Source organism: Psammomys obesus, unplaced genomic scaffold, assembly GCF_907164565.1.
Source record: "Psammomys obesus unplaced genomic scaffold, mPsaObe1.curated_primary_1811, whole genome shotgun sequence".
Lineage (NCBI taxonomy): Eukaryota > Metazoa > Chordata > Mammalia > Rodentia > Muridae > Psammomys > Psammomys obesus.
The window spans coordinates 1,268,820-1,283,225 of NW_026596143.1; the positions used below are offsets into that span (position 1 = coordinate 1,268,820).

The 14,406-nt window shown below is 49.8% G+C and overlaps 1 protein-coding gene across 2 annotated transcripts in view; it reads right to left on the reverse strand.

Annotated features, from left to right (window-relative positions):
* The window catches only part of Prag1 (PEAK1 related, kinase-activating pseudokinase 1), a 53,168-nt gene extending 39,083 nt beyond the window's left edge, over positions 1–14,085 (reverse strand). Inside the window, exons 1-3 of one of the 2 annotated variants that reach the window (XM_055593451.1) lie at positions 14,066–14,085; positions 8,546–8,962; positions 4,158–5,956 (exon numbers count right to left, since the gene is read on the reverse strand). In XM_055593451.1, the coding sequence (XP_055449426.1) occupies positions 4,158–5,956; positions 8,546–8,836 (2,090 nt within the window). In that variant the 5' untranslated portion in view covers positions 8,837–8,962; positions 14,066–14,085. Of the gene's footprint in view, positions 1–4,157; positions 5,957–8,545; positions 8,963–13,380; positions 13,498–14,065 lie in introns of those variants that run through there. The other variant, XM_055593450.1, reaches the window with a different exon arrangement.
* Between the last annotated feature and the right edge of the window lie 321 nt (positions 14,086–14,406).

A 14,406-nucleotide genomic window follows, 5' to 3' on the forward strand; every position in this document is an offset into this window, starting at 1 on the left:
TGTCTACGAGCTCGTGGGAAGGGGCCAACTGCTGGCTCGCCTATAGCACAGAAGAATATAAGCTTCGTTGTTGACACGTGGGCCTGGTTCCATTGTGCGGAGGGCGTGCAGTTTCTCCCACGGAATATGCCCAGTATGCGTTCTCCCTACCCACACTCCATCTCTTATTTAAACAAGGTCAGAAAAGCCACACAAAGCTAGAGAAGATTCTCTACACACGGCACTTCCTAATACAAACTGCCTTTTGAAATTGCCAGACCTCCTATGCACTTGTATCAACCCCCTACGATTCGCTACAATCTAAAGTGGAGCTGAAATAGTGTCAGAAGCTTTAATCAGGTTGGATATGGAGGCTGAAGATAAATAGCCATCTTGCCCATCCTCTTCCTGTCCTTGGGGTCATGCTGTGTGACCATATTTGGGGAAGAGACCACGCAATGAAGACATGTCAGTTCCTCTTGCTAGCAGAGTGGCTGTCTTTGTGGATGGAAAAGAACTCTGCTGATGATGCTGTCCCTCCAACAGAAGACCAGCCTAGCTTCCAGCCATCCCAACGGGGAAAGGAACAGTGTGTCCTGTAGTAGATGAAATCGAAAACTGGCAACACCAAAACAAAAATAACCTCTCACATTTGTGGGGAAACTTTCCTTGGGGTTAGCCCTACCTAGTCCAGACCATACAGAAAAAGAAACCCACCTGCTTTCTTATTCCACCCTCAAGCCCACCTCTGAGCCCCAAGTCTATCATTCTAGTTTGGGGGTCTCTTTGTGAACTGCTTATCTGCTGCCCTAACCAGACAAACCGCTTTCTACTGACCCGACTCTCAAAAGTCATAAAGTCATGTCAAACTAGATCTGCATCTGCCCAGAAACAAGACAAAAAGCAATTGTATCCATGTGGATCTTAATTGTTTTCCCAGGTGCTGGTGCTCTCATTTAACAGCCTTAAGACTTGAAGGTGAAGTGTGAATGCATGCAGGAGCAGCCCACACTTCTTGCCTGCAGAGATTTTTTTGTTGTTGTTTCCTAGCCAACAACCAACAGTACTTGTCAACCCTTATCTTATAATCCTGCCCTGAACTGGGACAAGGTGACCCAGAAACCTGGTAAGGTCCATCACTCTAAGCTGTGAGTTTGTGGGTGTGGGCAGTTGCCTTGGCAGCAGTCAGTAAAAAAGAGTCCAGACTCAGTCTTACCTTCCCACGAGGAGGAGACACGAGAAAGGCACACTAAATAGGCTTGGAGCGCCCTTCTTGCAAGACAATACAGCAAGAGGTTAAATAGCATAGATAAGCTACTCATTGAGCACTCACTATAAGACCTTACAAAGCCAAGCCACTCCCTTCAAGATAGGGGTCAGGAAGCAGGTGAATCCATTTCTGTTTCTCCACACTGTGTAAGCAGATCATACTGCAGTCCCACATGAAACAACCTTTGTCTGGGCACTAAGCATACATAACACGCATGACGAAACTGATAATTAGAAACAAAACTTGGCCCCGTGCATGGAAATCATGTTGCCTGGAGATGTTCCACAATTTCCATCTTGGAAAACTTATGTCATCTTCCACAATTCCCTATGTGTCCCATGATTGGTACTAACTCAGCGGTGGGCTCCTAACATTCCCATTCACTACAACTCGACCTGTGAGATCCAAATGCTTTGGGGTTCTTTGCAGTGTCTTCCTTAAAAGAATTCAACACAGACTGAGTTCCAGAATTCAAAGCCAGCTTATAGTTCCAAGTTTGCCCTCTATCTGCTCACAGGAGACATGGAAATTTTCAAAAGACAATGCCAGCAACACAGGAAAAATGAAAATGCTTCCCCAAATGAGCTAACTTGTCATACTCCAAATTGAACACCATAGTTTTGAGTTTCTATTTGTTTGTTTGTTCTTGAGGAAATGGAACCCAGAATGTCTGAGGTTCATACCTTATTTGAGCTTCATATAACCCAAAGGTTTGTCACTGCATATTAGACCAAGGGTTTCTGAATTCACCCTAGATGCTAATTAAAACTCTTCCTGAGTCATGTTGCTATGGTTACCGAGATTCCTCCAAGTCCTATGACTCTTAAGTGAGAAGTTTTAGTTAAGTTTCTAGGATTTGGGTGCTATTCCTGGGACTGGGTCAGACAGATTCCTGCAAGATAGAGGGGTTCAACTGTCACTTAACCTTTTGTCTGAATATTAACTAAGCTCCTCAGTGAACTCTGTTCATTTCATTGGAGCCTGATCTGGTTCCGCTAGTAAAGGAGCTCACAGCCAAGCCTACACATCTATAGGAACTAATATGGTAGGAGAGGACTGACCCTGCAACTTGTCTTCTGACCACAACCCACGTGCATGTGTGTGTGGGCACATGCAGATAAATAAATGTAAAAACATAATTTAGAAAAATGGCATTAGGCAAGTATAAGCAAACCATCTCAGAGACTCAAGGAGAGACAGTATGTGGCTTGCTCAGCTGGTAAATGTGAGACAGAATAGAAGGCTGACTTTGTGATTTTGAGTCTGGTGCTCCACCAAGCACCTAGGACTGAGTCATACAGGCACAACCACAGTGTTTTGTTCTCACACACCTGCTTTGTCCCTATGTGCCTGGGTATGTGCTGAGAGGTTAGGAGCTAAGCTACAAATTCTGGCTAAATTGCCAGGGACAGCTTTAACCTTATGTAGATTTCTTCAGCTCTTGGTTCGTTTTTGTCACTTCTGGACTATGGCTGGTAATTCATCTCTCCTGGGGGCTATTCAAAGAATTAAATGAGTTATTATATCTAACCTCTGAAAAAAAATCCATGCTTCCCCCATAGTAAGTACCTTCTAGTGTGAACTCAGTTACTGAATCATTCATTATTTCAGGGAGTTAAAACTGTAGCCAAGGGACCAGATAGTCTACAATCAGCAACGACTCTGGAAGGTATCAACACTGGGGTGGGTAGCCAACTGAATAGCAGAATTGAGAACAGCAGTCGTGAGAACAAGGCTGTGTTAGATCACATCACAGCCTAAAACGCCTTGATGTTCAAAGCCAAGTGTCACCGTGACTTCTCTCTGTGGTCAATTCCCTTGTTTCCGGCTGCAGCCTAGAAGTTGCTGCTCAAATGAAATGCTGGCAGCAACAGGACCAGAGAGGCTGTAGGGGAAGCCTGGCTTTTTATAACAGCAGGGTTCTTCCTCTCTTGATCAAAATCAGTTTTGCTTTCACCAAAAGGGGGTGAAAAAATCCCCAGAATTTAAATTCCATTCACAGTTCAATAGCTTAGAAAAGACATTTATTTTCCCGGGGCCTTTGAAAGGCGTATTAAACCAGCGGTAGAAGAGCAAGGCAATGGAGAAAGCTGTGAGCTTCGGCAGGTGGACATCAAACTGTACCCTTTTTTAGCCCCCTTGAAAAACCCACATCAGAGGTGCTTAACCATGTGCAAAGCTTCCTTTAAAAAAAAAAAAAAAAAAAAAAACTGACTCCTAAGGCCTAATACAGCAGTAATAGTTTCTTGTGCACATGCTTGCTTTACCTACCTAATTCCTGTAGTGTGACCCACTTTAGCCCTCTGTTCTACGTTGCAAGAGATGAAGTTTCAGAGTTTTTCCAGAAAACACTGCAGGAGACACTTAGAGGTATGGGAAGGAGGCAGATTTTTTTTTTTTTTTTTTTTTAAACGCAGAAAAGGAGCAACAACTTGCTAGGTATCCAACCCCAAGCTTGACTCAGGCTAAGCATGGGCTCTACCACTGGACTTGTGCACACCCGTTTTTGTTTTTTGGTTTTTTTACAGTGCTAGCGATCAAACATGCAGCCTTGCATCTGCTAGGCAAGTGCTCTGCCCCTGAGCTCTATCCTAAGTCCCCTGGTGCTTCTTTGCTTTGTAAGATTTCATTCTAAACAGCCAGTCCACGCACCGTTTTCGGGTTTGTTTGCTAAGCACACACACCAAGCAAGAGTTCCTGCTCTCTCAAGGCTGAGCTGGGGCTCTGGGAAATTTACATAAAGCACAGTGGCCTTTGGGCAGACACTGATGCCTGGCAGGCAGCACTCCAGGATGGGCCCAGGCTTTCTTGAGAGGCAGCAAAAGCAAAGGTTTCTGGGAAAGGCCCTACAGACTGGTGTTTTTTTTTTTTTTTCTTATAATTCTTTCCACACAAGCTGGTTACTCACCTTGACTTTGGAGGTGGGGGAGGAGGGGAGAAGGCCTCCATCCTGCCTCGGTCCTTGGGGAACTCAAAAGCAAAGGAAGCCGATTTGCTCATCCCAGTGCTGGTTTTGCTGTTCTGCCCAGACGAGCCATCACTGGGAGGCAGACGGTGCCAGGTAGAGGAGTTTGAATGGTCGGCGCTACTGTTTTCCACTTCTCTTCCCCAACTCTGACTCAACAACTCCTGCCCAACCTCCTCCTCTTCCTCTATTCTGCACTGGCGGCTCCAGGCACCAGTCTGGTATCTTGGCCGCCTCTGGTCCAAGGCTGAAGAGGAGGTGGCTGGTGGGGGACACTTGGCAGGATCACTGGGGACAACACCATTGGTCTGGCAGGAAGAAGGTAGGTTGGTAGGGACTCTACATGAAAGCTGGGGTCCAGCGCTGCCGCTGCCAGTGTTCCCATCGCTGAGGTCAGCCAGAGGGGAGGCTGCTGGTGACACTGGGGACCCCCCAGGGCTGCTTTTGGACAACTTGGGGGGAATGGCAGGCTTCTCTTTGGGCGTGTTTTCAGTCACATTATGTGAATGGCCCTCCCTTGAACTTAGGCCCTGCACAGCCAACGGCTCCTCTTCACCAGCCTGTGAGTCCTGGTTCGAAGGCCCACGTGGCCACTGGACCCCCACTGCAGAGTCAGGGCTGCTCAGATAGATAGTCCTGTGATCCTCTTCTGGATGGGCAGCAATGACGGTAATGGTGGTTGCCACCTGAGGAGCCATGTTTGGGCCTTCCCTGTCCTGGCTCCATCCAGAAAATGCCTTCTGCACCCGGGAATCACTTGTGCATCCTTGGCCCTGGCTGTGGCTGGCTGTGACCTGCTCCGCCTTGGTCTCGGGCCTCGCAGGCACCGGAACTGCCTTCTTCCTCTTCGTACTTTCAGCATAGATGGGTTCGGGCTGCACAGTCTCCCTGGAAAGGGTAGGGGGCTGGAGTTCCGAGGCTTGGCCCACACATTTGCCAGAGGTGACTACGTAGCAACTGGGGTCCTGCTGCTTCCCCAGGGCCGGTTCCTTCACAAGAGAGCAGTAGTCATTTTCAAGGTGGGGAGCAAAGGGGCTGCTGGCGCCGCTGCTGCCACTGCCGCAGGACAGGCCGTCTGAGGAGCCGGCAGCCTCTGAGTTAAGGGATGGCTTCTTGGGGCCCAGGCGGGGTGGGCTGGCTGTGGATCCCTGGCCACAGCACTCTCTGGGGAAGCTCAGAACCCGCTTTTCCTCTTCTGTTGGTCTCGCACACGTTCCCTGCTCCCAGCAGGTGGGCGAGCAGTCCCCTGGCCGCCTGCCAGAGCCCTCGGTGCTGTGCACAGCATCCTTGGGTTCTGGACAACAGTCCAGAATGGAGCAGTACTCTCCACCTTCGCTGTCTCCTGAGGGCGAGCACCTTTGGTCACTGTCGTCCTCTGAGGGCAGAGACTCCCGCTGGGGCTGTGGAGAAGGGCAGGGCCTGGGGCCCTTGGGACAGCTGGATGTCATCCCTGCAAAGGCAGCTAGCTTCTGGCGGAAGCTCTCCTGAGCCGAAGGCAGCTCTGGCCTCCCAGCCTTCTCCTCCTGGAAGCTCACTGGTTGGAAGGCAGTGTTCCGATCCACTCGGGGCTCTAGGTTGTGCAGTCCGACCATAGTATAGGTTGGGGGGCAACGAGAGTTTCCATCTGTGCAGGCAAGGGGGCCCGCAGACTTCTGCATTCCTCTGAAGCTGCCCAGGTAAACTATTGGCCCATCTTCCTGTTTCTGAAGCGGGAGCTTGCCCGGGGCTCGTCTCCAGCTGACCTACACAGCCCCAGGGTTGAAAGAAAAAGTGTTACACTTTATCAGAGAAGGGAGAAGAGAGAGAGAGAAATGAAGCAGGTGATAACACTGTCACCTGTCTCACACAGCATGCAGGGAGGGCGAGCAATGCCCATGCCAACCTTTGACCTCCGTGGTGCTATGACCATGACGGGGGCACCGAGCAAGCCATCTCTCTTCCTAGATGCTGAGCTATGCAGCCCACTCAGGGATGGTAATGCTTTTGGCTTATGTCCGTTAGGTAAGAAAAATCAACACCAAAATAAAAACTGAAAAAGAATGAAAACTCACAACTGCTGGATAAAACAATTCCACCGATTTGGAAACTAGTTTGAAATTTTGCTCAGTGCTCCCTTATGCCAACCAGTTACTGGGTAACTCAGCTACGGCACAATCCTGAAGAAACAAGCCATTAACAACTTCTTTTTTTTTTCTTTTCTTCTTTAAAAAATTATTGTTATTATTCTGTGTGTACGCGTGTTTGGACTGCATGTATGTCTGAGCACTACCTATGCGTGCCTGGTGCCCAAGGGGGACGGAAGAGGGCAGAAGAGTTCCTGGAATTGGAGTCACAGTCTGTTGTGAGCGCACATGCCAGTGCTAGGACTCAAGCCTGGGTCCTCTGGAAGAGCAGCTGCCTCTCCAGGCCCCCTGTATGATTTTTAAAAAGCACTTCATAAGAGAAGTAAGTGCAGACCAGCAGGCAAAAGGATGGTTTCAGAGTTGAATCAGGCTTCCTGGCTTTTTGGTAGGTTTTCCTTGAGCCATGACACATAGCTGCCCTTTCTTCCAATTGACAGCAGTCACCTCAGCTCCCACCTGCTGGACTAGTTGGACAACAAGACAGAGATGTGACCTGTTCATTCCTACCAATGAAGCTACTCTCCCTCTCTCCTTCTCCTCTTACCTACTCCCCTCTGCACAGCACTGAGGCCTTGCATGAGGCTCCTTACCCAGGAGATTCTGAAGACAAAGAGGCATTGGCTTATCTAGGTGAAAGTTGAAGGTGTCAAGCCTGACTGGGTGAATGGGTGTGGCCAGCTCAGGGAAAACGGAACAGCACTAAACAGGACAGGGAGTTTGCTGCCACCTCAGGAAATGCCTGTCTTCACATCAACCTCTCTTGGTTTAAAACTGACCTTTGTTTTCACATGCACTCACACACCCTTCCTGGTTCACTGAGGAAATCCAGGACACTGGAAGAGGTCATTGTGGAACGAGAGTTCTTAGAACGTCTCAGGCATATACTCTCAGAGACACGTCCACAGACAACAGCCTCCAGCAGCCCTGGCCCACACACCCTCTCCATAATTATACCTTCCTAAGGGTTTCTTTCGGGAGAAGAAGAAAGGTCTAACCTCCAGGGGTATAAATGTTTAGTGGTCCTAGATGGAGCTGGGAAAAAAACCTACATTTCAAAACTACAAGTATGAAGGCTGGGGAGATGGCTCCAGGGGTGAAATGCTTACTATGCAGAGTACAGATCCTGACTACAGATCCCCAGAAGTCTGGTAAGAGGCTGGATACGGTGTTACAAACCTGTCACCCCAAGTGCTGGGAGTGGGCAAAGACAGGCAGATGCTGGCAGCTCATTGGCTAGCCAGTCTAACTGAGAAACACTGAGTTCCTCAAAATAAAGGGACTGGAGTGGCAGCTTAGCAGTTAGGAGCACTTGTTGCTCTTCTAGAGGACCTAGGTTCGAATCCCAGTGTCCACATGGCAGCTAACAACCATCTGTAACTCCAGTTCTGGGAATCAGAAACCTTCTTCTGGCCTCTGCAGGCGCCAGACGTGCGCATGGTGTACGCCTATGCAAGCAAAATACTCACACACGTAAAATAGAAATTAACAAATGTTTAAAAATAAATAAGAGAATAAAAAGGTAGAGAGCCACCGAGGAAGAAACCCTAGTGGACCTCTGGCACACACACAAGTACACGAATACCTACTCCCCCAAACACATGTATACACCTATACACGTACAAATTAAAAAGAAAAGCTACCAGCATGGACTTTGGCTGAATAACAAATAATTATTATAAGGAATTGGTGCCAATGTATTCAATGTGACTGTGCATTGTGGTTCTATAGTTTAAGGCTTTATATCTTAAATGTATGTGCTTGTGATTTCCCTTACAATGAACAGGGAAGAGAAATGGGTGGAGAAAGAGATGAAATCATAAATTGATGCTTGCAGAAGCTCTGGGGTGGATGGTAATCAACGTACTATGGCTGCTGCTTCTGTAAACATCTAAAGTTACAGCCGGTAATTTTAAGCTTTTGTTTTTCTTTGCTTTTGCTTTGCCTTTTATCAGTCTCCAAACCAGGGGGAAATAAATCCTAGTGTACTGAAATGATCGATAGTACCCTAAAGAATGAAATAGGTAGATAGTGGGAATAGCCAAAGAGCAGCTGTCCGGGAATGGCAACCTCACGGCGAGCTAGTAGGCAGCTGTCCTGCAGGATTCTTGCTGCAAAAGCCTTCCCTGCCTGCCTGCCAGCCAGCCAGCCACCATGTGTTAGAATAGGAACAGCCCCTGTGAGAATACGAGCTGGGTCACTCAGCCTCACCTTTGGGACTTCAGCACCCAGGCCGGCCTCAGTCCACAAGTCAGAAGTCTCAGAACTCATCATGGTGGGCTTCACAGCAATAGTGGGCTTTGAGTAGGCCAAGCCATTCACACCTTCATCTTCCAGGCGGCAGTTCTCGGGCCTGGCAGGCAGGCGGGTGACAGTGGGTAGGCTGCTTGCTCTGGCCTTGGGGCGGCCAGCTGATAGCTGGTGATCACTCCGCAAGCAGAAGCAGTTCTTGCAAGATCCAGGTTTCCAGATGTGCTCCACAAAGTCACTGCACGCAGACATTTTTGGGCTCTCGGGGTTCAGTCGAACGGTCTGGAGCACTGTGAGCTGATAGGGTGCGAGTTCATCTTGGGCCCGGCTCTCTGAGGTGGTCTTGCAGGAGGCAGGGATGGGTTCCAGATCAGCTCCCTAGAAGGAAGATCATTGCCTGATTAGGAATCTGACCCACAATGAGATGCATGCATTAGCAGTAAGAGCCTGTGATGAAACTGGAGATGAGGAAGAAGGAAGTAGAGAGGTAAAGATGGCCAAAGGGGAATTGTTCTTTTATTCTCCGGCCTGAGCTCAGCTGTCACGAGCTCTCTGATATCATTAATGTTCCTTAGTTGGACAGCTTTATCAGAGACTGTACAAACAAACTTTGCCCCCTTTTCTCAAATAGGGAGTTTAACAGGTATTCCAGGACCTCAGAGAAGGGCTCAAGAGGGAGAATGCTTGCCATGCTCGTGTGAGAGTCTGGCTTCAGGTCTCCAGCACCCACTGAAAAGCCAGGCATGATGGCACACATCTGTAATCGCAGCAGTAGGAGGCAGAAACTGGAAGATTCCAGGGGCTTGATGGCCAGCCAGTCTAGCCAATCAGTGAGCTCCCCATTTGGTGAGATATCCTGTCTCACAATAACAAGTGACCTACGATAGATGAAGACATCACTTTCAATATTCACATATTTCCACTTGTGCATGTAAGGACACACACACACACACACACACACACACACACACACCCTATTTCAGTCCCCCAAACACAGAGTATTTTGGAGTTTAAGATGAAAAGAGGGTTGTACCTAGTCCCTACATTCTTTCAGAATCTGGGGTGTCCAAAGCTTGGGTCACTGCCCAAGAACAAGAAACATAAAAGAGTAGCACATATAAACCTAGGGTTTATAGGTACTAACATGCAGGTTTTGAACAAAAGGAGAACAGAAGCAGGCAGGGACTTTGAAATGGAAACTGTTATCCACACATCTGATAACTTGTTGAAAAACGGGAGAGGTGTGGTGCTGGCTTGTTCCATGGGGACACCTTGTCAGGACGTTTGGCATCATGGGAATTCTGCCCCCTCCCCTTGCTTAATCTACGCCATTCAATTCTGTGCTGAGGTAAACAAAGCAGGGTGCCACATGCCAAGTTGGAAACAGAAGACAGAAATGCCTGACTCCGCAGTCCTGGCCTAAAAGAGACTGGGCCTCAATATGAGAGAAGAGGTTATCCGGTAATTTTTCCCCTTATTATCCCTTAGAGAGGGGTAGTCAGTCGCCCTTGTCAAAACAGTTCATTGCTTTAGAAATTGGTATATAAAAGCCCAATTTGCTCCCATAGTCCTTGGTAAATTCACTCCCCAGGAAGAACTCAAAGGGCTATGGCTTTACCCAAATAATCCAAATAGCATCCCATATGATAGCTGTAAATTCCATTCTACAGGTACCAATATTACAGCAAAGACAAAGACTGGGGCCTGGCTATCGGTACCAAGTTTGCTGGTCCTAGGAACATTAAACCGGTTTACTGGACCACTCCATGTCAACTTCACCTTGTTCATGATACCAAGTAGCTTCTTGCATCATCCGCTTGCTGCTCCCTGCTCCTTTTTCTTTACCGAGGATGATTTGGCATCCTTTCAGAGAGTGCTCTAGGAAGAAAATCTGAACAGATTCTCCTTGAACAGGGAAAGCACTGCCCTTGGGGTTATACTCCACCACATCTGGTGAGAATCTGCCCGAGGTGAATTCTTTCTAGGCAACCAACAGGACTAACCAGATAGAATCACCAGGAGCTCCAACGCTCCAAAGATCATTCCAGACTTCTTGTGGGAAGCACTTGGCCCGCCTCGCATCTCCCGCACTCACAGATGAGGTCCTTATCCAATGAGTATAGAAGCCAAATGTACCTCTACTCCATCCAGCTAATGAGAAAACAGCGTCAATGTGAACACACACTCTGAAATCAGAATGTTTCTGCAGTCACAGTAGGGTCTTTCTTTAACGATGCTGGCTAGATTCTTCTCCTCCCAGTAAACCCAAATAACCCATTCTTCTCTGCCAGATCTTCTAGAAGAGGCCACAAGCTTTCAACAAGCAGAGTAATCATGAGCAGATTATGTCTCTCTCCTACAGTCATCAGCACCAGAGAACTAAGCTATATGCTTGCTGCTAAATTTTGTAATGGGGGAGGGGCAGGGGTGGGGGTGGGTAAGAGGAGGAAATGAGTTTGTCATTCTAGGGACTCTGATTTGGGAAGCCTGACTAGATCTGCCGGGTCACAGCCAATCCATGCTCAAGCCCAAGTCTCCTATAGTCAAGGTCCTAGTGTCCCTCAGTGGGCTTTGGGGAAAGAGCATGGACAGTAGCTTTGAGGGGTTCCCAGCTTCCTGGGAAACTAGCTCTAAGTCAGGATGAGGGAGCTGAGGAGACTGGCATTCACCCACCTCCTCAGAGGCGGCTGCACATTCACACAGAAGCAGTTTTGGGTGGCCACATCTCACTTCCTCTTCAGCAGGCAACCCAGAACATCCGGACACCCACTTTCTAAGGTTCCCCTCCTTTTCTTTACAGCCATCAGCCTCTGACAACCCAGAGAGTTGAATAGTAGGCTCTTGATTATTATACTGTCCTGCCAGAAGCTACCTTGAGACCACTCACTCATTTATGAGCGCTTTCTTTGCTCTCTTCCTCAACTCTGACATGTTCTGCAAGCTGACCACAACACAGACCATACAACTGCCCAAAGACACAAAAGACTTTAAGGGGAAATCACTGAATAAGGGAAACAAAGGAAGCCCTGGACTCTCCACCAGCATTGACTCACTATGCCCTGTAAAAACTGGTTTCTTAGTCTCTGCAAACAGAAACTGCCACCTTGCCTTTGGAGCTAGAAGAAGCGCTTCAAGATGCGCTTCTGTGCCTGGAATTGTCTCCTGTTTGCTTTCAGTTAAAAAAAAATGATGAAACATGCAAGTGACACTCACGAAGCAGGAGTAGGGAGCCCTAGGTAGTGCCAGCTTTCCACAGCCTGGGAATGGCACCTTCCTAGCTCACATTCCTACCTCAAGAGGGTAGGTGGGCGCCCAGAATTATGCAAATTCTCTCATTTCTCAGTGGGAGGCTGCAGTGTGAGATTAGGAAAAAAGATCTCGGCATTCTTTGTGATCCAAGTCATAATAAAATAGCTTTGCCTCTGCAAACTTCTGCACTAGGTTTGCAGCTGCGATTCACAAGGCTGAGCTGTCAGAAACACCCCTCCACCTCATCTCAAAAAGAATCTGAAGACTCAGGGTGGCCATCTCCATTAAACTAAATATCTTGGCTCCAAATACCCCTCATTTGCTTATGCCTTACCCGATAGAATCCCAGAAATCTTTCATCTAAATAACACTGTTTGTTATATATTACAAAGAAATTAATGCAATACCAAAAAAAAGAAAAAAGCATGCATGGAAAGTATATAGAATAATGCATTATATTCCATTGACTGGAGTGGTCTAGGCACAAAGCAGGAAGTGACCATCCTAGCACCTACCCCAGAACACAGAGGTTAAATTTCGACATTTAAGTAACTTTTTATTTTCTAATTTGTCCATTGCTGAGCAATCTAACTGAGCAGGAGGAGTGTGGAATTGAAGCCTGTGCAGTCTGAACCAATAAGGGGGGCAAAGTTCTGAAGGACCCCAGGAAAACCAACTTGCTTTTCCTGGGGCTTCCTGTCAAATTTCCTCAGAAGGGCTGCAAAGGATAGTTGAGAGCAGTGATCAGTTAAACCTGATCATACCTGACTCTGGACTGTATCCACGGCAAAACTCCGCACCCTTAGATCTTTGAGCTCTGCAATCAGCTCTGCAAAACCATGCTTGAGCTTTACCTGGGAGAGCAGGCGCAGTGAGCGAGCGCTGTAGGCCGAGGAAGCTCAGCCGCCTCCATTCCCATTCCCAGGACTCACAAGTGGAGAATCTATTTACCAAGTGTAAGCGTGCCAGCGCTGTGCATGTGGGTGTGTGCGCCCGGCTGGAGAGGGGGCAGCACAAGCAAAGGTTGCGAGCCTGCCCCGGGTACGGAATGCTCACCAAGGTTCGGCTGCTGCCTAAAGGTGTTTTCCCTGGACCCCCCTGGTCTTCACCTCCGGGTCTGCTCAGAGCAGCCCGGACGGCCTCTGCCCCTCTGCTCCTTTGACAATACTCATGGCAGAAAGCAGTCCCCAAAAGACACAAAACAGCGCAGCCAGACCAGCAAGACCAGTAAAACCATCACAGCGGTCGGTCGCCCTTCCCGGAACTCCAAGGAAAAGTTTCCCGGTTTCAAAGCGAGCGTTTCTAGAATGAATTGAAAACACCCCTCCGATTCCCCAGCCTTCCGGGCTCGGCGCCTGCACGGAGGGCACAGCCCGGCGCACGCGGTCCGGACTCTTCACGCTCTCGGATCCGTCGCCTGTCACCCCGAGGGACGCCAGCAGGGGCTGGTCCGCCGGGCCACCGCAGCGACCCCGCGAAAGCCCCTGGGCCGCCACGTTCGCCAACACAAAAAGCGGCGGGATGTGGGGAGAGTGTGGTGGGCTCACCTCGGGGCTGCACTCCCGCAGCCTCGCCGTCGGTGGCCTAGCCGTCCGCTGCCCCGCCGGGCGCCTTGGAGCATTGTCTGGAAGCGTGTCTGCGCGCAGAGCTTGCCCGGCCGCGGGCGGCTGTCTTCTGCCCGGGCCCGGCGGCCGGGTGGCAGCTGCGATCGCGGCTCCGCCCCCTCCGCCTCGGGTGACGCCGCCCGCCCAGCTCCGCCGCACCCCCCGCAGTCCTCGCCGCTGCCCCGCGTCCCCACAGGGCCTGCGCGTCCCGCCACTCCGCCCGTCCCCGAGACCAGCCAGGCGGGCTGGCCGCCCCCTGCCCAGGTCCCTAGCAACTCCGCACCGCGCCCCGCCCTCTCGCTCGCCACCGAGAGGCTCCGCCCCCAGCCCTAGCCTTGGCGCCCCTCGACCAGGAGCTGAGCCCCCTAGAGCGTCTCGGGCTCAGTCCCTGCCCGGCGCAGTTCTGTTTGGATGAGCTCCGGTGCCCCCAGGCTTGCCTAACCACAATGCACACATAGGTGTGTCGGGGTAGGTGCATTCTCATCCCTCCATCCTTTCCACCCTGGGAGACCCTGGCTGGGAGCGAGAAAAGGGACAAAAAACGCACAAGAGAGGGGTCGGGAGGGCAATAATGAGATCAAGGGCGGTGGGCTGTGAAAGGGGCGTGGGCAATCTCACTGCCACTTACTGTTATCCTAGGAGAGCCGTGAGCTGGCAGGAACAGGGCTGGCAATACTGGGAGATTCCAGGTCCTGCCCTGCTCCTCTTGTCCAGGCCTCTGGCAAATGGCTCAGCACATCTCTTTGAACTTTAGTGTTTAGCAGCGGAATGCAAGAGTTGGCCTGGAGGACCGGCCTTCAATCATGCTGGGGCACCCAGGTCCTCCACCTGTGTTTACACCGTTTCCAGCGCGTGAGTCATTGGCTGAGATACAACGAGTTCGAGATACTGTTCCTCGGGCGAAAAGTCTTTTTAACTTCCAGGAGGAGGACAGCCTATGAACCAGCCAGTCCCCTCCCTTCCTCCAGC